We start from the raw sequence: 22,528 nt of genomic DNA on the forward strand, positions 1-22,528 counted from the left end.
CAGGGCACAAATAAGCACTCACCCCAAATCCCCCCCTAACTGGCTTTTAGGCTGGCTTAGCCAGTGCCGGGCCAAGTGAGTTTTATGAATTCTTATGGGAGGGGGAGAGAGCTGCGCAGACTCGGGCCCCGGGAGTGAAGGATTTTTCTGAGAGAGGAAGTCTGATACCCTAAGAACATGCTTACAAACCAGGAGACAAGAAATCCTGTGTTTCTTTTGATACAGGACTCAGTGCAGCATTACTGTATGTACTTATGGCTGTATATACACAGACCTTTCTGATAAAGCTTACTGAGTTTTTACCTTTTTCTTCTTGTTTAAATACCCTATAATAAATATGGCCAAATGTTGCCCAGTGTTGTTACACAGTAATATCACACATAATTCACAATACAGGAAATGACTCCCTCCAGTTATTTTATTTCTATGGATGTAGCCGCATCCCCTGGAAAAGGACCAATGAAATGACTTTGGGAAATTCTCCTTAATATACAATTATGTGCTTGAGTGCGTCCCCCCCAATTATTCATTTGGGGTTGCAATTATGTCTGCGCTTGTAGGAAGCCCATTATAATGATTCCCACCGCAAGGAGCACAGATGGATTTAAGAAACATTGACTCTCAACAGCCCGTGGCCAAATGGCTTTGGGTCCAGCCTGGCATTATAGCAATGTCCTGCCGTCCCTGCCAACACTCGCTTGAAAGGAACATTGAATTTAAAGGCAAACTAGACCTTCTCTTTTTACATCCAGTCAAATGGTATTACAGGTATGGGATCCCTTATCCGGAAACCTGTTATCCAGAAAGTTCCGAATAGACTCCCATAGACTCCATTATAAGCAAATAATTCAATTTTTTTCTTTGTAATAATAAAACAGTACCTGTACTTGATCCCAACTAAGATATAATTACCCCTTATTGGGGGCAGAACAGCCCTATTGGGTTTATTTCATGGTTAAATGATTCCCTTTTCTCTGTAATAATAAAACAGTACCTGTACTTGATCCCAACTAAGATATAATTACCCCTTATTGGGGCAGAACAGCCCTATTGGGTTTATTTAATGGTTAAATGATTCCCTTTTCTCTGTAATAATAAAACAGTACCTGTACTTGATCCCAACTAAGATATAATTACCCCTTATTGGGGCAGAACAGCCCTATTGGGTTTATTTAATGGTTAAATGATTCCCTTTTCTCTGTAATAATAAAACAGTACCTGTACTTGATCCCAACTAAGATATAATTACCCCTTATTGGGGCAGAACAGCCCTATTGGGTTTATTTAAGGGTTAAATGATTCCCTTTTCTCTGTAATAATAAAACAGTACCTGTACTTGATCCCAACTAAGATATAATTACCCCTTATTGGGGGCAGAACAGCCCTATTGGGTTTATTTAATGGTTAAATGATTCCCTTTTCTCTGTAATAATAAAACAGTACCTGTACTTGATCCCAACTAAGATATAATTACCCCTTATTGGGGGCAGAACAGCCCTATTGGGTTTATTTAAGGGTTAAATGATTCCCTTTTCTCTGTAATAATAAAACAGTACCTGTACTTGATCCCAACTAAGATATAATTACCCCTTATTGGGGGCAGAACAGCCCTATTGGGTTTATTTAATGGTTAAATGATTTTTAGCAGACTTAAGTTATGGAGATCCAAATTACGGAAAGATCCCTTAACCAGAAAACCCCAGATCCCGAGCATTCTGGATAACAACTCCCATACCTGTACTAAGCTCTGATGTTTACATTCTCTGCACTTCTGGTTCTGACTTCTGAACAACAACATTGCAGAAGACAGTTGATAAAAAGAAAACGAATGGACCTGGTCAGACAGAACCAGAGAACAGAAAGAACCAAATACTGCTTCATTCGCTTACAAAGGGAAAGGGAAGGGATGGAAAAGGAAGGGCTCCCCCTAGTGGTCACAAATGATTTTTATTTATGTAACTGGATCTTTTTATAGTGAGGGGTCTTGTGAAGAACCTGTGAGTTCTGTCGGTTGAGCTTTAATATATTTATATAACACCATCAGGGCTGGTTCGGTTCTCTGGTAATTGTTTTGCCGCCACCAACCTTGACGCCCTTCAGAAGTAAAGAAAAATGGAGTCCCTCCCAAACTCCACGACAGGGCTATTATTACCTATTAACCCGGTAGCCCCGGGCTGTCAGCCGCATAGCTCAGAATTATCCACCCACAGTTGGCAGGAAAATAAATGGAGGTGACGGAGAAGTTTAAATCTTAATGTCACAGGCGATGCTTCCGACCAGGCTGGTTTGCTTTGAAAGAACTAAAGTTCTTTTGTAGAAAGAAAGGAGACTCTTGTTTTGACAATGTTTAAAGGGTAAATTTAGCAATAAATTTGTTTTTAGGCCACAGTGTTAAATTGGGCTTGTGTGCTGCATTTGAGCAGTAGGGCAAGATGGAGACAGTAGGGCAAGATGGAGACAGTAGGGCAAGATGGAGACAGTAGGGCAAGATGGAGTCAGTAGGGCAAGATGGGGACAGTAGGGCAAGATGGAGACAGTAGGGCAAGATGGAGACAGTAGGGCAAGATGGAGTCAGTAGGGCAAGATGGAGTCAGTAGGGCAAGATGGAGACAGTAGGGCAAGATGGAGACAAGATGGAGACAATAGGGCAAGATGGAGACAGTAGGACAAGATGGAGACAGTAGGGCAAGATGGAGACAGTAGGGCAAGATGGAGACAGTAGGGCAAGATGGAGTCAGTAGGGCAAGATGGAGTCAGTAGGGCAAGATGGAGACAGTAGGGCAAGATGGAGACAGTAGGGCAAGATGGAGACATTAGGGCAAGATAGAGTCAGTTGGGCAAGATGGAGTCAGTTGGGCAAGATGGAGACAGTAGGGCAAGATGGAGACAGTAGGGCAAGATGGAGACAGTAAGGCAAGGTGGAGTCAGTAGGGCAAGATGGAGACAGCAGGGCAAGATGGAGACAGCAGGGCAAGATGGGGACAGTAGGGCAAGATGGAGACAGTAGGGCAAGATGGAGTCAGTAGGGCAAGATGGAGACAGTAAGGCAAGATGGAGACAGTAAGGCAAGATGAAGAGAGTAGGGCAAGATGGAGACAGTAGGGCAAGATGGAGACAGTAGGGCAAGGTGGAGTCAGTAGGGCAAGATGGAGACAGTAGGGAAAGATGGAGACAGCAGACAAGATGGAGACAGCAGGACACAATGGAGACAGTAGGGCAAGATGGAGACAGTAGGACAAATGGAGACAGTAGGACAAGATGGAGACAGTAGGACAAATGGAGACAGTAGGGCAAGATGGAGACAGTAGGACAAATGGAGACAGTAGGACAAGATGGAGACAGTAGGACAAGATGGAGACAGTAGGACAAGATGGAGACAGTAGGACAAATGGAGACAGTAGGACAAGATGGAGACAGTAGGACAAGATGGAGACAGTAGGGCAAATGGAGACAGTAGGACAAGATGGAGACAGTAGGACAAGATGGAGACAGTAGGGCAAATGGAGACAGTAGGACAAGATGGAGACAGTAGGGCAAGATGGAGACAGTAGGGCAAGATGGAGACAGTAGGACAAGATGGAGACAGTAGGGCAAGATGGAGACAGTAGGACAAGATGGAGACAGTAGACAAGATGGAGACAGTAAACAATATGGAGACAGTAGGGCAAGATGGAGACAGTAGACAATATGGAGACAGTAGGACTAGAGGTTTGGGCACTATGGAGACAAATGCAAGGCTGAAACAGTAAGACAATATGATGTAGACAACAGAGCATGATGGAGACTGTATGACATGATGGAGGCAATGGGGGGCAAGAAGGAAACCGTCATCGTCCTTCCACTATCCCCCTATCTATTCAGGCATAACCAATCAAACACCATTCTACCTATGCTATGTACAAGCTAACCCTACATGGAATATTTTAGTATCAGCTTCGCTGGGCACACTGACCAGAACTCGCGTCCAGGGGAACTCTTGCTAAGGGGAATGGGTTGTGATCCAGATCCAGGAAACAATGGAGTGTGCTGCGCAGCTGAACCTGCAGACTGAGCTCATAGCTCCTTTATAGCAGCTCGCGGGGGGGAGGGGGGTAAAAATATATAAAAAAATATGAGTTAATAATAATTCTCAGGTCTATAAACAGGAGGAAAAGAGAATGATAAAGGCAGCGAGTGTATCTATCACTGCTTTCTTATTGCCCCCGGGCTGCTATCTCCATTTCAAACCGTCCCCGGTGTCCCTTTAATCCCTGTGATGTCACTTCGCCCCGTTCCGCGTCTCCCCGGGGGCCGTGACTCATCTCTTTCCCTTTCTTTTTCATTATACGGAGGATTTGCCGTAATCAAACGCTGGCTAATTAATAATCCCTCCTAAGCGCCTCAGGAATAAACACCAGCCGTCCGCCCGCAGGCACTCGATGGGTTAAACGCCTCCGACGCTTCTCTCCTTTTTCTCTCAAAGACCCCAAATCTGTCTCATTTTAGTCTTTCAGCTTTAGGCTGACAGCTCGGTATAACAGTGACTTAGAAATAAATGAGGGAGACTTGAAGGTTAGAGGAATTTTCTGTAAAATCACAACAGGATATAAAATTGGGGATACAGAGAGCTCTTCTGCCCCCTTGAGTATGGATCAAGTATAACAAAGAGATTCCTAAAAAGGTTTAATTTCCCCTTAATAACGTCCCCATCACTCTTACTGTTAATTAGTTCTGTTCCTATTTTCGTTAGTTAAGAAAATTCAGTTATCGGAAAATGTGTATATTGCTGGGATTTCCTTCCTTTTGCTCTAAACAAATAGCCATAAAGCAGGGCAGGACTGCTGCTTCCAGATATAGGATCTGTGTCATAATGCTGTGTTATACAGATAGCTAGAATCTCAGCCATAAAGCAGGGCAGGACTGCTGCTTACAATGGGGGGGGGATCAGATAGGATCTGTGCCACTGTGACAGAATGCTCTGTTATACAGATAGCTAGAATCTCAGCCATAAAGCAGGGCAGGACTGCTGCTTACAATGGGGGGATCAGATAGGATCTGTGCCACTGTGACAGAATGCTCTGTTATACAGATAGCTAGAATCTCAGCCATAAAGCAGGACAGGACTGCTGCTTACAATGGGGGGATCAGATAGGATCTGTGCCACTGTGACAGAATGCTCTGTTATACAGATAGCTAGAATCTCAGCCATAAAGCAGGGCAGGACTGCTGCTTACAATGGGGGGGATCAGATAGGATCTGTGCCACTGTGACAGAATGCTCTGTTATACAGATAGCTAGAATCTCAGCCATAAAGCAGGGCAGGACTGCTGCTTACAATGGGGGGGATCAGATAGGATCTGTGCCACTGTGACAGAATGCTCTGTTATACAGATAGCTAGAATCTCAGCCATAAAGCAGGGCAGGACTGCTGCTTACAATGGGGGATCAGATAGGATCTGTGCCACTGTGACAGAATGCTCTGTTATACAGATAGCTAGAATCTCAGCCATAAAGCAGGGCAGGACTGCTGCTTACAATGGGGGGATCAGATAGGATCTGTGCCACTGTGACAGAATGCTCTGTTATACAGATAGCTAGAATCTCAGCCATAAAGCAGGGCAGGACTGCTGCTTACAATGGGGGGATCAGATAGGATCTGTGCCACTGTGACAGAATGCTCTGTTATACAGATAGCTAGAATCTCAGCCATAAAGCAGGGCAGGACTGCTGCTTACAATGGGGGGATCAGATAGGATCTGTGCCACTGTGACAGAATGCTCTGTTATACAGATAGCTAGAATCTCAGCCATAAAGCAGGGCAGCACTGCTGCTTACAATGGGGGGATCAGATAGGATCTGTGCCACTGTGACAGAATGCTCTGTTATACAGATAGCTAGAATCTCAGCCATAAAGCAGGGCAGGACTGCTGCTTACAATGGGGGGATCAGATAGGATCTGTGCCACTGTGACAGAATGCTCTGTTATACAGATAGCTAGAATCTCAGCCATAAAGCAGGGCAGCACTGCTGCTTACAATGGGGGGATCAGATAGGATCTGTGCCACTGTGACAGAATGCTCTGTTATACAGATAGCTAGAATCTCAGCCATAAAGCAGGGCAGGACTGCTGCTTACAATGGGGGGATCAGATAGGATCTGTGCCACTGTGACAGAATGCTCTGTTATACAGATAGCCGGCGGGGCCTGACTACAGCTCCCAGCATGCTCTAGCAACTGATAATACATTGAGGGGAGCCCAGCGACATTGGGGGTAACTGCTCCCTTCCCCTGTACAGGTCATACACTGGAACTCCCCCAAGAAACTGCGAGTAAAGAACAAGCACGTGGAGTTTTTCCGGAACCTCTACCTGACGTTTCTGGAGTATGACGGGAACCTCCTGCGGAGGGAGCTGTTTGGGTGTCCCAGCGAGGCCGACGTCAACAGTGAAAATGTAAGTGGCGTGTCACATGTAAGGCTGGAGCTGCCGTCTGTAATCATGGTGTTCCCCCCAGAGGGCCCCATTTGTTATTCCCCTGGTCACTAGGCCCCTGATACATCTTGCCCTACTGTCTCCATCTTGCCCTACTGTCTCCATCTTGCCCTACTGTCTCCATCTTGCCCTACTGTCTCCATCTTGTCCTACTGTCTCCATCTTGCCCTACTGTCTCCATCTTGCCCTACTGTCTCCATCTTGCCCTACTGTCCACATCTTGCCCTACTGTCTCCATCTTGCCCTTCTGTCTCCATCTTGCCCTACTGTCTCCATCTTGCCCTACTGTCTCCATCTTGCCCTACTGTCTCCATCTTGCCCTACTGTCTCCATCTTGTCCTACTGTCTCCATCTTGCCCTACTGTCTCCCATCTTGCCCTACTGTCTCCATCTTGCCCTACTGTCCACATCTTGCCCTACTGTCTCCATCTTGCCCTTCTGTCTCCATCTTGCCCTACTGTCTCCATCTTGCCCTACTGTCTCCATCTTGCCCTACTGACTCCATCTTGCCCTACTGTCTCCATCTTGCCCTACTGTCTCCATCTTGCCCTACTGTCTCCATCTTGCCCTACTGTCTCCATCTTGCCCTACTGTCTCCATCTTGCCCTACTGTCTCCATCTTGCCCTACTGTCCGCATCTTGCCCTACTGTCTCCATCTTGCCCTACTCACCATTTTGCCCTACTGTCTCCATCTTGCTCCACTGTCTCCATCTTGCCCTACTGTCTCCATCTTGCCCTACTGTCTCCATCTTGCCCCACTGTCTCCATCTTGCCCTACTGTCTCCATCTTGCCCTACTGTCCCCATCTTGTCCTACTGTCTCCATCTTGCCCTACTGTCTCCATCTTGCCCTTCTGTCTCCATCTTGCCCTACTGTCTCCATCTTGCCCTACTGTCCGCATCTTGCCCTACTGTCTCCATCTTGCCCTACTCACCATTTTGCCCTACTGTCTCCATCTTGCCCCACTGTCTCCATCTTGCCCTACTGTCTCCATCTTGCCCTACTGTCTCCATCTTGCCCTGCTGTCTCCATCTTGCCCCACTGTCTCCATCTTGCCCTACTGTCTCCATCTTGCCCTACTGTCTGCATCTTGCCCTACTGTCTCCATCTTGCCCCACGGTCTCCATTTTGCCCTACTGTCACCATTTTGCCCTACTGTCTCCATCTTGCCCTACTGTCCCCATCTTGTCCTACTGTCTCCATCTTGCCCTACTGTCTCCATCTTGCCCTTCTGTCTCCATCTTGCCCTACTGTCTCCATCTTGCCCTACTGTCTCCATCTTGCCCTACTGTCTCCATCTTGCCCTACTGTCCGCATCTTGCCCTACTGTCTCCATCTTGCCCTACTCACCATTTTGCCCTACTGTCTCCATCTTGCCCTACTGTCTCCATCTTGCCCTACTGTCTCCATCTTGCCCCACTGTCTCCATTTTGCCCTACTGTCACCATTTTGCCCTACTGTCTCCATCTTGTCCTACTGTCTCCATCTTGTCCTACTGTATCCATCTTGCCCCACTGTCTCCATTTTGCCCTACTGTCACCATTTTGCCCTACTGTCTCCATCTTGTCCTACTGTCTCCATCTTGCCCTACTGTCTCCATCTTGTCCTACTGCAACCACTTCAGTCTTCTTCTAAAACCTGCCTGCCTTTTATTATAGATTCCTACTGCAGAACCTTCACTCAATGTGGGTTACGAGTGATTTACTCCCATAATTACCCTGATTCCAACCCAATTAGTGGGAATTCTGCTAATAAACCCGGCACCTGTCTGCAAATACATTCACTGTTTGTCATCATTATGTTCTCCCCTCCTGGAACTTCTGCAGCAGCGATCACAGTGTGGCCCTCGAGATCCACAGAACCACTGAGCCCAGTCCCCTCTCCCTACTATACCTGCTATCCCACAGCCCCAGTCCCTTCCCAGAGGCTATTATCCCCCACTGCTACTATAGGCACCATCTCTCCCTACTATACCTGCTATCCCACAGCCCCAGTCCCTTCCCAGAGGCTATTATCCCCCACTGCTACTATAGGCACCATCTCTCCCTACTATACCTGCTATCCCACAGCCCCAGTCCCTTCCCAGAGGCTATTATCCCCCCACTGCTACTATAGGCACCATCTCTCCCTACTATACCTGCTATCCCACAGCCCCAGTCCCTTCCCAGAGGCTATTATCCCCCCACTGCTACTATAGGCACCATCTCTCCCTACTATACCTGCTATCCCACAGCCCCAGTCCCTTCCCAGAGGCTATTATCCCCCCACTGCTACTATAGGCACCATCTCTCCCTACTATACCTGCTATCCCACAGCCCCAGTCCCTTCCCAGAGGCTATTATCCCCCCACTGCTACTATAGGCACCATCTCTCCCTACTATACCTGCTATCCCACAGCCCCAGTCCCTTCCCAGAGGCTATTATCCCCCCCACTGCTACTATAGGCACCATCTCTCCCTACTATACCTGCTATCCCACAGCCCCAGTCCCTTCCCAGAGGCTATTATCCCCCCACTGCTACTATAGGCACCATCTCTCCCTACTATACCTGCTATCCCACAGCCCCAGTCCCTTCCCAGAGGCTATTATCCCCCCACTGCTACTATAGGCACCATCTCTCCCTACTATACCTGCTATCCACAGCCCCAGTCCCTTCCCAGAGGCTATTATCCCCCCACTGCTTACTATAGGCACCATCTCTCCCTACTATACCTGCTATCCCACAGCCCCAGTCCCTTCCCAGAGGCTATTATCCCCCCACTGCTACTATAGGCACCATCTCTCCCTACTATACCTGCTATCCCACAGCCTCAGTCCCTTCCCAGAGGCTATTATCCCCCCACTGCTTACTATAGGCACCATCTCTCCCTACTATACCTGCTATCCCACAGCCTCAGTCACCTTCCCAGAGGCTATTATCCCCCCACTGCTTACTATAGGCACCATCTCTCCCGACTATACCTGCTATCCCACAGCCCCAGTCCCTTCCCAAGAGGCTATTATCCCCCCCACTGCTACTATAGGCACCATCTCTCCCTACCTATACCTGCTATCCCACAGCCTCAGTCCCTTCCCAGAGGCTATTATCCCCCACTGCTACTATAGGCACCATCTCTCCCTACTATACCTGCTATCCCACAGCCCCAGTCCCTTCCTAGAGGCTATTATCCCCCCACTGCTACTATAGGCACCATCTCTCCCTACTATACCTGCTATCCCACAGCCCCAGTCCCTTCCCAGAGGCTATTATCCCCCCACTGCTACTATAGGCACCATCTCTCCCTACTATACCTGCTATCCCACAGCCCCAGTCCCTTCCTAGAGGCTATTATCCCCCCACTGCTACTATAGGCACCATCTCTCCCTACTATACCTGCTATCCCACAGCCCCAGTCCCTTCCCAGAGGCTATTATCCCCCCCACTGCTACTATAGGCACCATCTCTCCCTACTATACCTGCTATCCCACAGCCTCAGTCCCTTCCCAGAGGCTATTATCCCCCCACTGCTACTATAGGCACCATCTCTCCCTACTATACCTGCTATCCCACAGCCCCAGTCCCTTCCTAGAGGCTATTATCCCCCCACTGCTACTATAGGCACCATCTCTCCCTACTATACCTGCTATCCCACAGCCCCAGTCCCTTCCCAGAGGCTATTATCCCCCCACTGCTACTATAGGCACCATCTCTCCCTACTATACCTGCTATCCCACAGCCCCAGTCCCTTCCCAGAGGCTATTATCCCCCCACTGCTACTATAGGCACCATCTCTCCCTACTATACCTGCTATCCCACAGCCCCCAGTCCCTTCCCAGAGGCTATTATCCCCCCCACTGCTACTATAGGCACCCATCTCTCCCTACTATACCTGCTATCCCACAGCCTCAGTCCCTTCCAGAGGCTATTATCCCCCCACTGCTACTATAGGCACCATCTCTCCCTACTATACCTGCTATCCCACAGCCCCAGTCCCTTCCTAGAGGCTATTATCCCCCCACTGCTACTATAGGCACCATCTCTCCCTACTATACCTGCTATCCCACAGCCCCAGTCCCTTCCCAGAGGCTATTATCCCCCCCACTGCTACTATAGGCACCATCTCTCCCTACTATACCTGCTATCCCACAGCCTCAGTCCCTTCCCAGAGGCTATTATCCCCCCACTGCTACTATAGGCACCATCTCTCCTACTATACCTGCTATCCCACAGCCCCAGTCCCTTCCTAGAGGCTATTATCCCCCCACTGCTACTATAGGCCACCATCTCTCCCTACTATACCTGCTATCCCACAGCCCCAGTCCCTTCCCAGAGGCTATTATCCCCCCACTGCTACTATAGGCACCATCTCTCCCTACTATACCTGCTATCCCACAGCCCCAGTCCCTTCCCAGAGGCTATTATCCCCCCACTGTTACTATAGGCACCATCTCTCCCTACTATACCTGCTATCCCCCAGTCCCTTCCCAGAGGCTATTATCCCCCCACTGCTACTATAGGCACCATCTCTCCCTACTATATGTCGGGCTAATTCTGCGTATATCTAAAAGAATTTAAGGCTCCTTTTTAGTAACAGGAGGAGTCTTAAATAATATATGCCCAACTCTGAATTCGATATCGAGCTTTCCCAATCAATTGGTACAAAGGTGAGAAATCATGACAATTATTTAATAAAATAATTAATTTATTTAAATATGAATATTACAAAAATGAAATTATTACTTAACACTCCCTGATATATGTTTAATAATTAATCAAAATGAACATTGACCAATAGACATTATTCAATAAATGGCAAGCATCCACAAGATAATATATGTACGTTCACTTTCAATACTTAATAACAAGGTAATTAAATATGTTGAATCAAAGGAAGGGTAAATAATTGATTTTGAGGTCTTAAGGAATTCTATCCTTAAATTTTCTTATTTCTCCATTAAATCGCTAACTTGGATATCATAAATCTATACTAATGAAAAATAAAATGGACCCAAATTAAACAGATTATTCCCAGTTTGCAACTCTGGGAAAGTCAATGTTTAGGGAAAGACTATAATACACATAGGAATAATAAATATCCAAGCATACAACTTAATCGAGAAAAAGTATAATAAAATTTATATTTACCAGAGTAGAGTTTTCTTATAGTTGAGAGTAGTTTCTCCTTCCTCTTCCAGTTTTTAGATCCCTCTTTCTTTTAGATCCCTCTTTTTTTCTTTCTTATTCTTCTTATTAGTCCCTTCCAGTCCTCTTGTCTCCTAACTTATCCCTCATCTCTATCTAAAACTCCACCTCTGGGATTTATCAACTAGCCAACTGGCATCAAAGGGTAGTCTTTAAGTTAAACTATCACCAGTTGATTTAAATATTTATTACAGTGACCTTTGGACCCGTAATGTCCTCCACCATCTGTGGATGTCACTGTTTCCTCAATATTGTGGTCTGAAAATATTCAGAAAATATAAAATAACTTTTGACCTTCCTTAATTCGATGTTACACACTATTGTTGACATTGTTCCACACTAGAACAATGCTGTGTAACTACTTAATACCTTAGTACACATACAATATATGTCATTGGTCTGTCCTTGATTAATTATTACCCTCTCAACAGGTGTGCTCTATATTGTGGAGAGTTTGTAAGATCCTTCAAGGTGTTCTCATCTTATTCACCTAGACACCAAGGATTATATAACCTTTGATATTTGCTTTAACACAAAGGTTATACATCTGGGCTAGTAATCCGATACAAACCTCCTTTTTCAACACATACGTTTCTGATCAACTAAACAAAATAACATTCATTATTTATTCCTATATGATTCATCAAAAAGCATAATATCATTCATGAATATATATTCTATTAAGTAACATAATCACGTTATCATTAACAAATCAGAATATTCTTGTAATTAATAATTATCTTATCTGAAAATCCGACAAATCCCCCTTGTTTTTCTAAAATGTTTCCTATAATATGAACATTTTAGGAAAATTACTTAGGGTTTTCAAACTCTTCCTTCATCATACTCATTATGTAAACTTGATCGGCGAGATTTAAGCCATAGTTTATCTAGAGTCTTTTTGATGATCTTCATCCAATGAATTGCTAAGATGGTGATTACAGTTAACCATCCTACTATAATTGTGATCAATATACTCCATATATAGTTTTCCACCCATGACTAAACAGAAGAAAACAGTATTTCGTCATCGGTTGGTGAAAATTATGGAGTATCCATGGTTTTAAGGGATTTGGAATTAGCGATTGTTACTCCGGTTGCAAACACGTTTCCTACTACTGCAAAGATTATAGCAGCAACAATAGCAGAAATAAACCATTTTGGTCTTTGGTTTGACGAAAAAGGCTCTCTGATTAAAGTTTTCCCGGTTTGCTCCAGGATTTGAGTAATCCGCTTTTGTGAATATTCAATATGCAGCTGGTACCATGTTTGAATCTCCGGTGATCGAATATTGGATACGTTGACTTGTCTTTCGATGACACAACGTGGATCTAGGCTCATATAAATCTTCTGGGACAAGATTCTCTTGTTGGTCATGATGAATCCCGCCGTATCCTGTAGCATGATCCCGGATGATGGACCTGGCATCACAATCCGCTCAGCGTGTAACTCTTTCCCCAAGATCAGGACTGCATATAAAATAGCGATCATCTTGGATGGCATCTTTGCGCCTATAGATAATCAAAAGAAATCATTAGGTTCAGCCGTCATATATACATAGCAAGTTTCAGTTCACTGAGAAGATAAAGGATATTTAGAAGGTAGAGAGAGACATAGGCATATCATGATACAACATCTATATACAATATTAATCTCTACTTCTATCTTTAACTAAAATCTCCTGATTTCTTACTACTCAGCTCTCGACTTGCTCTATTCTCCGAAGCTGTTGGCTAGGATGACAAACACCTAATTGGTTAATGTGCACCCATTTTTCAACAAAATCATCCCCCTTAGGAATTTTAACTTTATAAACCACAGGAGATAATTTATCAGTGATTATATATGGACCTTTCCAGGAAGGTAAGAATTTCCTTTCCTTTACTTGGTCTCTGGCAAAGTTATAAAGATAAACTTTATCATCAACCTGATATTCCTTTTGAGTTGTTTTTAGATCATAGTACGTTTTCGTACTTACTGCAGCTTTCTCAATATTTCTTTGAGCAAACGCAAAAGCATGCTGTAGATGCTTTCGTAAATTTTCTACATATTGATGTGCAGTCATTGCATTCATCAAATTGTGATCTGTGGTCCTATAAAGTAGATGTTGAGGTAATACCATTTTTCTACCCGTAATCATCTCAAATGGAGAAATTTTGGTTGCCGCACTCGGGGTGGCTCTAATAGCCATGAGAACTAGTGGTAACTTGACATCCCAGTCTTTACCAGATTCTTTGACAAACTTTTTCAGAATGTTTATGATTGATTGATTGTAACGCTCTACTCCACCACTAGAAGCTGGTCTGTAAGCTATGTGTAGCTTCCTTTTTACTCCTAGAATTTCCCACATCTTAGTCATCACTTCGCTGGTGAAGTGACTTCCGCGGTCAGATTCAATACGTTGGGGAAGACCAAATCTGGAAAATATATGGTTAATGAGCAGTGATGCGCATACACTAGAATTACACATCTTGCATGGCAAACCGATGTATAATGTCATTTCCTAAATACATTTGATGTTGCGGTTCCTTTAACACATTGAAAACGTGTTCCGCAGATTTGTTTCCTAGGAAGATAGATAAAATGCATTTTGCAATCACATTTTGACTCTGGTCGTCTTTGTCCAGGTCATAAACCCATTCCTGTAAGGAAGAAAATTTAATCATCTGAGGATTTGTAACCTGCTTTAGAAGTCCTAAACTTATATAGCTGACTTCGGACTTGAGATCCAGCTTGGCATATTTCACCCGGGCAATATTATTTACCTGTACGGGAACCAGCATAGTATCATTGGTCTTCTCGATTTTAACCAATGATTGGATATGTCTGGTTATGCCTGCTACTTCCCGATTTCCCCTTTAAGAGAAATGGTTAACACATCATCCTCTAGGATTATCTTTTCAATTTTGTCCTTTTGGATATTAATGATGTGGAAGGAAGTATTAATGCTTTCTTCAGGTTTACCGTTTTTTAGGATTGAGACATCTGGTACCTGACTGTTCCGGAAATGGATTTCGACAGAATTAGGTCTTTCTTCAATCATATGGCAACTATTTTGCGGTTTTGCATTGTGGGAACGTTCAAAAGAGATTGGGGTTTTTACCTGAGTCCATATTGCTTCATTAATAAAGTCAATTATGGATCTTAACCTTTTGAGCAGATCAATTCCAATGATCAGCCGATCATATGGAAGATCTACAATCAATGTTGGATGTCTAATGGTCTTTTTACCAATCTTATATGTCAGCCAGGACTTGCCTTTCACTTGTAGACTATCACCACCTACACTTACCAGAGATCCATCAAATACCGTCAATCTCGGTTTATTCTTTGAGGACTCTAAGATCTGTTGGAAATAGCTGAAAGACAAAATAGTGACCTGAGATCCGGTATCCAATAAACCTTGGATTGGTCCGACACATCCATCCTGAAGACAAATATCTATAAAATACCGGCCATCTAACTGTAAGAGATTACAGAGGAAATTGGAGTGTTTTATCATCTGTTGATTTAAAAAGTGATCTCTCTGCAGCGTCAGGATATTTGGAGATTGCTCCTCCTTGTTCTGTCTGCAGGGCATTTGTGTTCCTATGGATTCTATTAATGGAACAGACTGAACCGAAGGTACTTCACACACTGGTTCAATTAACACCGGATTATAAGAATTGTCCTTATTAGGCTGTAAAACAGATGAAATATTAGATTTTCCCTTCCCGGCCCTGAATTCAGGGTCGGGGCAATGCAAAACATGATCATTGAATTTAATTCTTTCCTGTCCATTTCCATATAGCAATTTGGTTCTGCTTCCTTTATTTGGCGGAGCTTGGCCCCGCTTTTACCTCTAAAAAAACTTCAGGTTGTTTTCCTGCAGAAACTTGGGATAATTTACTTACAATGTCAGTTAACTTGGAAACCTGATCTGCAAGCTGATCAAATCTGCTAGGTCTACCTGGGTTTTGATTCCGTGGACCATTTTGATTCCCTGTGGGTGATTTACCCCTGGGTGAATCTGGTGATTCCTGCCCTTTTCTCCATTGCTGCCTGGGCCTATTGTTCCAACGTCTGTATCCCTGGGGATCCCGGTATCCTTGGTAACCCCCATATCTTTGGTTACCTCGGTATCCATGGTACCCTTGGTTGAAACGAGGACGGTAATCTTGGCTTCCAGAACCTGAACTATTTCCTTCTGACCCCTTGGCAATTTGAGGTTTAGTTTTTCTGGGATTTAGTTGTTTTTGGTTTTGTTGATTAGGTCCAGTGGCTGAAGGTATTTTCTTTGGCTGGGACTCAAAATTTAAATGAGGTTTTACCCCGGACTCATCAACATTGTGCTCTGGGAATTTTTTAAGTTTCCTATCATTTAAGTTTTGGCCCTCACTAATGTTAAACAGCAAAGTTGCTGATGTTACCAATCTTTCTAGAGGGTTTTCAAAATCCAGATCATGAGCTAGACTTAATTTGATCTGGGTTGGTAAGGCCTCATAGAATACTTGTTTAAATTCCACAGATTCCCAATCGGGGTTTCTGTAAGCTAAACCATAGGCATTTTTAAGTACAGAGAGAAATTCTCGAGGGCTTTGATTAGATCTACATGTAAGTTTATAAATTTCTCTCTTTGCGGCAGTGATAGTTCGATAGGGCCCAAATTCTGATTTAATTTCATGTAGGACTGACTGCCATTTGGTGATTCCTCTCTCTTTAAAGGAGGAAAAGTAATGACGGTATCTGTCATCAAAGGCCCATGGAAGAAACCTGATTTTGTCTGCCTCAGATAATTTTAATGAATCTATAGTAGATTCATATAGTTCTAAGTGGTTTGCAATTTGGGAAGAACCTTTCTTAGAAAATTTTGGTATAGCAGTATTTAAAAATTTAATTATGCTGGCAGAATTTTGTTTTTCTTTTGGAGATTGGGGATTTTTCCCTTTTGAACCCCTCTTATGGGTATTCTTCCCCCTGTTTGGGAAAGGACCGGATCCCCATACTCTCTCATCACTCTCAACTTCACTTGCATCAGTATTGGATACACTACTTCTATGGGATATATTTGACATAGGTGTTTGATTTTGCACATTCCTCACATTCCTCTCTGGGGACGTGTCTGAAGAAGAATCTCTAAGAACCCTCGTTCTGTGATTACCTATAACGGTGGTCACAGCTTGGCAAGCTTCAGCCAACCGGCCCAAAACATCTTGTGCCTCTGAATCAACATTATCAATTGGTTTGGCTCTAGAAATATATGGTGCCCAATTTTTATATTGGGGAGTGATTATTGGAGGATCAGGAGATCTCTCCACACCATATACACCTGACTGTTCACTTTTAATGTACTGTTGCTGTAATTCTTCAAAATCCTTTCTGAGCTTACAGTATGCTATGCGACTACGTTCAGCATCAGTTTCTAAATCCCTAATAAAAGCTTCCTTGTTTGAGATATCTATCTCTAGTTTGTTTTTATCAGATTTCATATGTTGGATATCTGATTCTATCTCATGTAACTGAGACCTCAATTTTTCTACATTTTCTTTTCTAGCTTTTGATAGGGTATCTACCTCCATTAATGCATATAAAACAGGAGGTAGGGCACATATTAATTTTTTCTCTTTGTCTGAACTGTTAGAGGCTAAGTTCATACATGTTAAATAGCGTTCAACCAGGCCGTCTGTTGCCCAGATATCATTAAGGTCTGCTCTAGCATTTCTCTTCAAATCATTAATCCAAACATCCATCCCTATATCAAATTTTACCCGTGTATATATGAATTCAACAATTCTGTGGATCATTTGCTCTGGGGTATTCCCATTCTCACTGCTTGCAACACTCATGGTCTTAATTAATAAACAAAATAATTAGCTTGACAGAAGTATTGGAATGGTTTTTCACTATTTGTACCAATATGAGAAAATAATCTCGATCTCAGCAGTGCCTCCAAATATATGTCGGGCTAATTCTGCGTATATCTAAAAGAATTTAAGGCTCCTTTTTAGTAACAGGAGGAGTCTTAAATAATATATGCCCAACTCTGAATTCGATATCGAGCTTTCCCAATCAATTGGTACAAAGGTGAGAAATCATGACAATTATTTAATAAAATAATTAATTTATTTAAATATGAATATTACAAAAATGAAATTATTACTTAACACTCCCTGATATATGTTTAATAATTAATCAAAATGAACATTGACCAATAGACCAGCGTTTTTCAACCACTGTTCCGCGGCACACTAGTGTGCCGCGAGATGTTGCCTGGTGTGCCGTAGGCAGGGCACCAATGTACTAGGGGGGCACTGCTCTTGGCACCAATGTACTAGGGGGGCACTGCTGCTGGGCACCAATGTACTAGGGGGGCACTGCTCTTGGCACCAATGTACTAGGGGGGCACTGCTGCTGGGCACCAATGTACTAGGGGGGCACTGCTGCTGGGCACAGAGTTAAATTTTTTAACATTTTCTAATGGTGGTGTGCCTCGTGATTTTTTTCATGAAACAAGTGTGCCTTTGCCCAAAAAAGGTTGAAAAACACTGCAATAGACATTATTCAATAAATGGCAAGCATCCACAAGATAATATATGTACGTTCACTTTCAATACTTAATAACAAGGTAATTAAATATGTTGAATCAAAGGAAGGGTAAATAATTGATTTTGAGGTCTTAAGGAATTCTATCCTTAAATTTTCTTATTTCTCCATTAAATCGCTAACTTGGATATCATAAATCTATACTAATGAAAAATAAAATGGACCCAAATTAAACAGATTATTCCCAGTTTGCAACTCTGGGAAAGTCAATGTTTAGGGAAAGACTATAATATACATAGGAATAATAAATATCCAAGCATACAACTTAATCGAGAAAAAGTATAATAAAATTTATATTTACCAGAGTAGAGTTTTCTTATAGTTGAGAGTAGTTTCTCCTTCCTCTTCCAGTTTTTAGATCCCTCTTTCTTTTAGATCCCTCTTTTTTTCTTTCTTATTCTTCTTATTAGTCCCTTCCAGTCCTCTTGTCTCCTAACTTATCCCTCATCTCTATCTAAAACTCCACCTCTGGGATTTATCAACTAGCCAACTGGCATCAAAGGGTAGTCTTTAAGTTAAACTATCACCAGTTGATTTAAATATTTATTACAGTGACCTTTGGACCCGTAATGTCCTCCACCATCTGTGGATGTCACTGTTTCCTCAATATTGTGGTCTGAAAATATTCAGAAAATATAAAATAACTTTTGACCTTCCTTAATTCGATGTTACACACTATTGTTGACATTGCTCCACACTAGAACAATGCTGTGTAACTACTTAATACCTTAGTACACATACAATATATGTCATTGGTCTGTCCTTGATTAATTATTACCCTCTCAACAGGTGTGCTCTATATTGTGGAGAGTTTGTAAGATCCTTCAAGGTGTTCTCATCTTATTCACCTAGACACCAAGGATTATATAACCTTTGATATTTGCTTTAACACAAAGGTTATACATCTGGGCTAGTAATCCGATACAAACCTCCTTTTTCAACACATACGTTTCTGATCAACTAAACAAAATAACATTCATTATTTATTCCTATATGATTCATCAAAAAGCATAATATCATTCATGAATATATATTCTATTAAGTAACATAATCACGTTATCATTAACAAATCAGAATATTCTTGTAATTAATAATTATCTTATCTGAAAATCCGACATATACCTGCTATCCCACAGCCCCAGTCCCTTCCCAGAGGCTATTATCCCCCCACTGCTACTATAGGCACCATCTCTCCCTACTATACCAGCTATCCCACAGCCCCAGTCCCTTCCCAGAGGCTATTATCCCCCCACTGCTACTATAGGCACCATCTCTCCCTACTATACCTGCTATCCCACAGCCCCAGTCCCATCCCAGAGGCTATTATCCCCCCACTGCTACTATAGGCACCATCTCTCTCTACTATACCTGCTATCCCACAGCCCCAGTCCCTTCCCAGAGGCTATTATCCCCCCACTGCTACTATAGGCACCATCTCTCCCTACTATACCTGCTATCCCACAGCCCCAGTCCCTTCCCAGAGGCTATTATCCCCCCACTGCTACTATAGGCACCATCTCTCCCTACTATACCTGCTATCCCACAGCCCCAGTCCCTTCCCAGAGGCTATTATCCCCCCACTGCTACTATAGGCACCATCTCTCCCTACTATACCTGCTATCCCACAGCCCCAGTCCCTTCCCAGAGGCTATTATCCCCCCACTGCTACTATAGGCACCATCTCTCCCTACTATACCTGCTATCCCACAGCCCCAGTCCCTTCCCAGAGGCTATTATCCCCCCACTGCTACTATAGGCACCATCTCTCCCTACTATACCTGCAATCCCACAGCCCCAGTCCCTTCCCAGAGGCTATTATCCCCCCCACTGCTACTATAGGCACCATCTCTCCCTACTATACCTGCTATCCCACAGCCCCAGTCCCTTCCCAGAGGCTATTATCCCCCCCACTGCTACTATAGGCACCATCTCTCCCTACTATACCTGCTATCCCACAGCCTCAGTCCCTTCCCAGAGGCTATTATCCCCCCACTGCTACTATAGGCACCATCTCTCCCTACTATACCTGCTATCCCACAGCCCCAGTCCCTTCCTAGAGGCTATTATCCCCCCACTGCTACTATAGGCACCATCTCTCCCTACTATACCTGCTATCCCACAGCCCCAGTCCCTTCCCAGAGGCTATTATCCCCCACTGCTACTATAGGCACCATCTCTCCCTACTATACCTGCTATCCCACAGCCCCAGTCCCTTCCCAGAGGCTATTATCCCCCACTGCTACTATAGGCACCATCTCTCCCTACTATACCTGCTATCCCACAGCCCCAGTCCCTTCCCAGAGGCTATTATCCCCCCACTGCTACTATAGGCACCATCTCTCCCTACTATACCTGCTATCCCACAGCCCCAGTCCCTTCCCAGAGGCTATTATCCCCCCACTGCTACTATAGGCACCATCTCTCCCTACTATACCTCAGTGCCAATTTTTGGATGCCAGCTATCACTTTATATATGAAAGGTAAATATTCACATTACTTTCCATCCATTCCCACTCCTGGCCCATTCATCTATAGATCCCAGCAGCCTTGGTTAGTATTTAGCTATTATTCTAGCAGTCACATTGCTCATTCTATCTCTTTCTCCATAGCTCCAGAAGCAGCTGTCTGAGCTGGACGAGGACGACCTGTGCTACGAGTTTAGAAGGGAACGCTTTACGGTCCATCGCACCCATCTCTACTTTCTGCACTATGAGTACAAGCCGGCGGGAGACGACACGGACGTCACTCTGGTTGCGCAACTTTCCATGGACAGGTAATGGACAAGAGCCTGGATGGGATGGGGGGGCTCAGAGAGAGGTAAATGAAATGATAAAGGTTCTTCCAACCCCCAACCTACCTCTGAAGGTTCCCATAAAGTAGGTGCTTATTGGAATTGTGGGAGCTGACAATGCCCCGGCCAATTCTCAATTCTTTACCCTCCCGCAGGCTCCAGATGTTGGAGGCCATCTGCAAGCACTGGGAAGGGCCCATCAGTCTGGCACTCTACCTTTCCGACGCGGAGGCCCAGCAGTTCCTACGTTATGCCCAAGGCTCTGAGGTTCTTCTCAACCGGCGCAATGTTGGCTACCATATCGTTTACAAGGAAGGCCAGTTCTACCCGGTCAACCTGCTGAGGAACGTGGCCATGAAGCATGTCAGCACTCCTTACATGTTCCTATCTGACATAGACTTCCTGCCCATGTATGGACTCTATGAGAGCCTCAGGTATCTATGGGTGGATGAAGGCCATGGGACAGGGCTGGGTAGTTACTGCCCAAGGCACCCAAGGCAATGCTATGTGACCCAGCTCAGTGCCCCAACTTCCCTGCTGCCACTCAGTCCTCATAGCACCTCAGCTCCCTCCCCACTATTTGTTCTGCTATGGACCAATCACTTTTGCTCTTATTATGGACTCTGGAAAGGTCTAGGCATGGGAATGCTCATCTTAGTGTCCCTAGGTGGTCTGGGCCTCATTCACAGATGCCCAAGATGCAAGTGCAAGGGGTGCAAAATCACCCTTTGACGTTCATAAGGACAGAGCTCCTGTGCATACTGCACCCACTGGCTGCGCAAATAGGACAACTAGGTGCCCCCCAGCCTGAGGCCCATGAATGCAACACTGGCAAATGCAGGCTTATTCATACAGAAATCATAGGTTCCTGCCCTCAAACTGTGCCCACCCTTTGCCCTCAGACCTGTGCCCACCCATTGCCCTCAGGCTGTTCCTACCCATTGCCCTCAGGCTGTGCCCACCCATTGCCCTCAGACCTGTGCCCACCCATTGCCCTCAGACCTGTGCCCACCCATTGCCCTCAGACCTGTGCCCACCCATTGCCCTCAGACCTGTGCCCACCCATTGCCCTCAGTCTGTGCCCACCCATTGCCCTCAGACTGTGCCCACCCATTGCCCTCACACCTGTGCCCACGCATTGCCCTCAGACCTGTGCCCACCCATTGCCCTCAGACTGTGCCCACCCATTGCCCTCAGACCTGTGCCCACCCATTGCCCTCAGACCTGTGCCCACTCATTGCCCTCAGACCTGTGCCCACCCATTGCCCTCAGACCTGTGCCCACTCATTGCCCTCAGACCTGTGCCCACCCATTGCCCTCAGACTGGGGGGGCATTTTGGAGCCACGGTTCTCCCTGGGACCAAGGTTCTACCCGACTGGATCTGCAGCGGACTCTACCCCTACGGGAACCATGTAGGGCAGTGCCACTCAGATAAAGGCCTATTTATAGTCATATCTAGGATGGAAATCCCAGCGCCAATTAACGTATCCACTATTGCGGC

The 22,528-nt window shown here is 44.7% G+C and overlaps 2 protein-coding genes across 3 annotated transcripts in view; one reads left to right on the forward strand and one right to left on the reverse strand.

Moving 5' to 3' along the window:
• large1 (LARGE xylosyl- and glucuronyltransferase 1) overlaps window positions 1–22,528 on the forward strand; it is a 235,160-nt gene that overhangs the window by 205,616 nt on the left and 7,016 nt on the right. For both annotated transcript variants that reach the window (XM_031898555.1, XM_031898556.1), the window contains exons 10-12: window positions 6,276–6,431; window positions 20,845–21,008; window positions 21,182–21,460. In XM_031898555.1, coding sequence (XP_031754415.1) covers window positions 6,276–6,431; window positions 20,845–21,008; window positions 21,182–21,460 — 599 coding nt within the window. The remainder of the gene's footprint in view (window positions 1–6,275; window positions 6,432–20,844; window positions 21,009–21,181; window positions 21,461–22,528) is intronic.
• On the reverse strand, window positions 14,497–17,710 carry LOC116409680. The gene has a single exon (XM_031898557.1). It carries the CDS (start codon window positions 17,476–17,478, stop codon window positions 15,463–15,465), a length of 2,016 nt encoding a protein of 671 aa, XP_031754417.1. The 5' UTR covers window positions 17,479–17,710; the 3' UTR covers window positions 14,497–15,462.

The sequence above is a fragment of the Xenopus tropicalis genome, chromosome 3 (assembly GCF_000004195.4).
Source record: "Xenopus tropicalis strain Nigerian chromosome 3, UCB_Xtro_10.0, whole genome shotgun sequence".
Classification (NCBI taxonomy): domain Eukaryota; kingdom Metazoa; phylum Chordata; class Amphibia; order Anura; family Pipidae; genus Xenopus; species Xenopus tropicalis.

What these genes read in the sequence shown, in the direction of transcription:
- LOC116409680 (XM_031898557.1), bottom strand. Translation starts at nt 17,478, where the DNA reads ATGAGTGTTGCAAGCAGTGAGAATGGGAATACCCCAGAGCAAATGATC.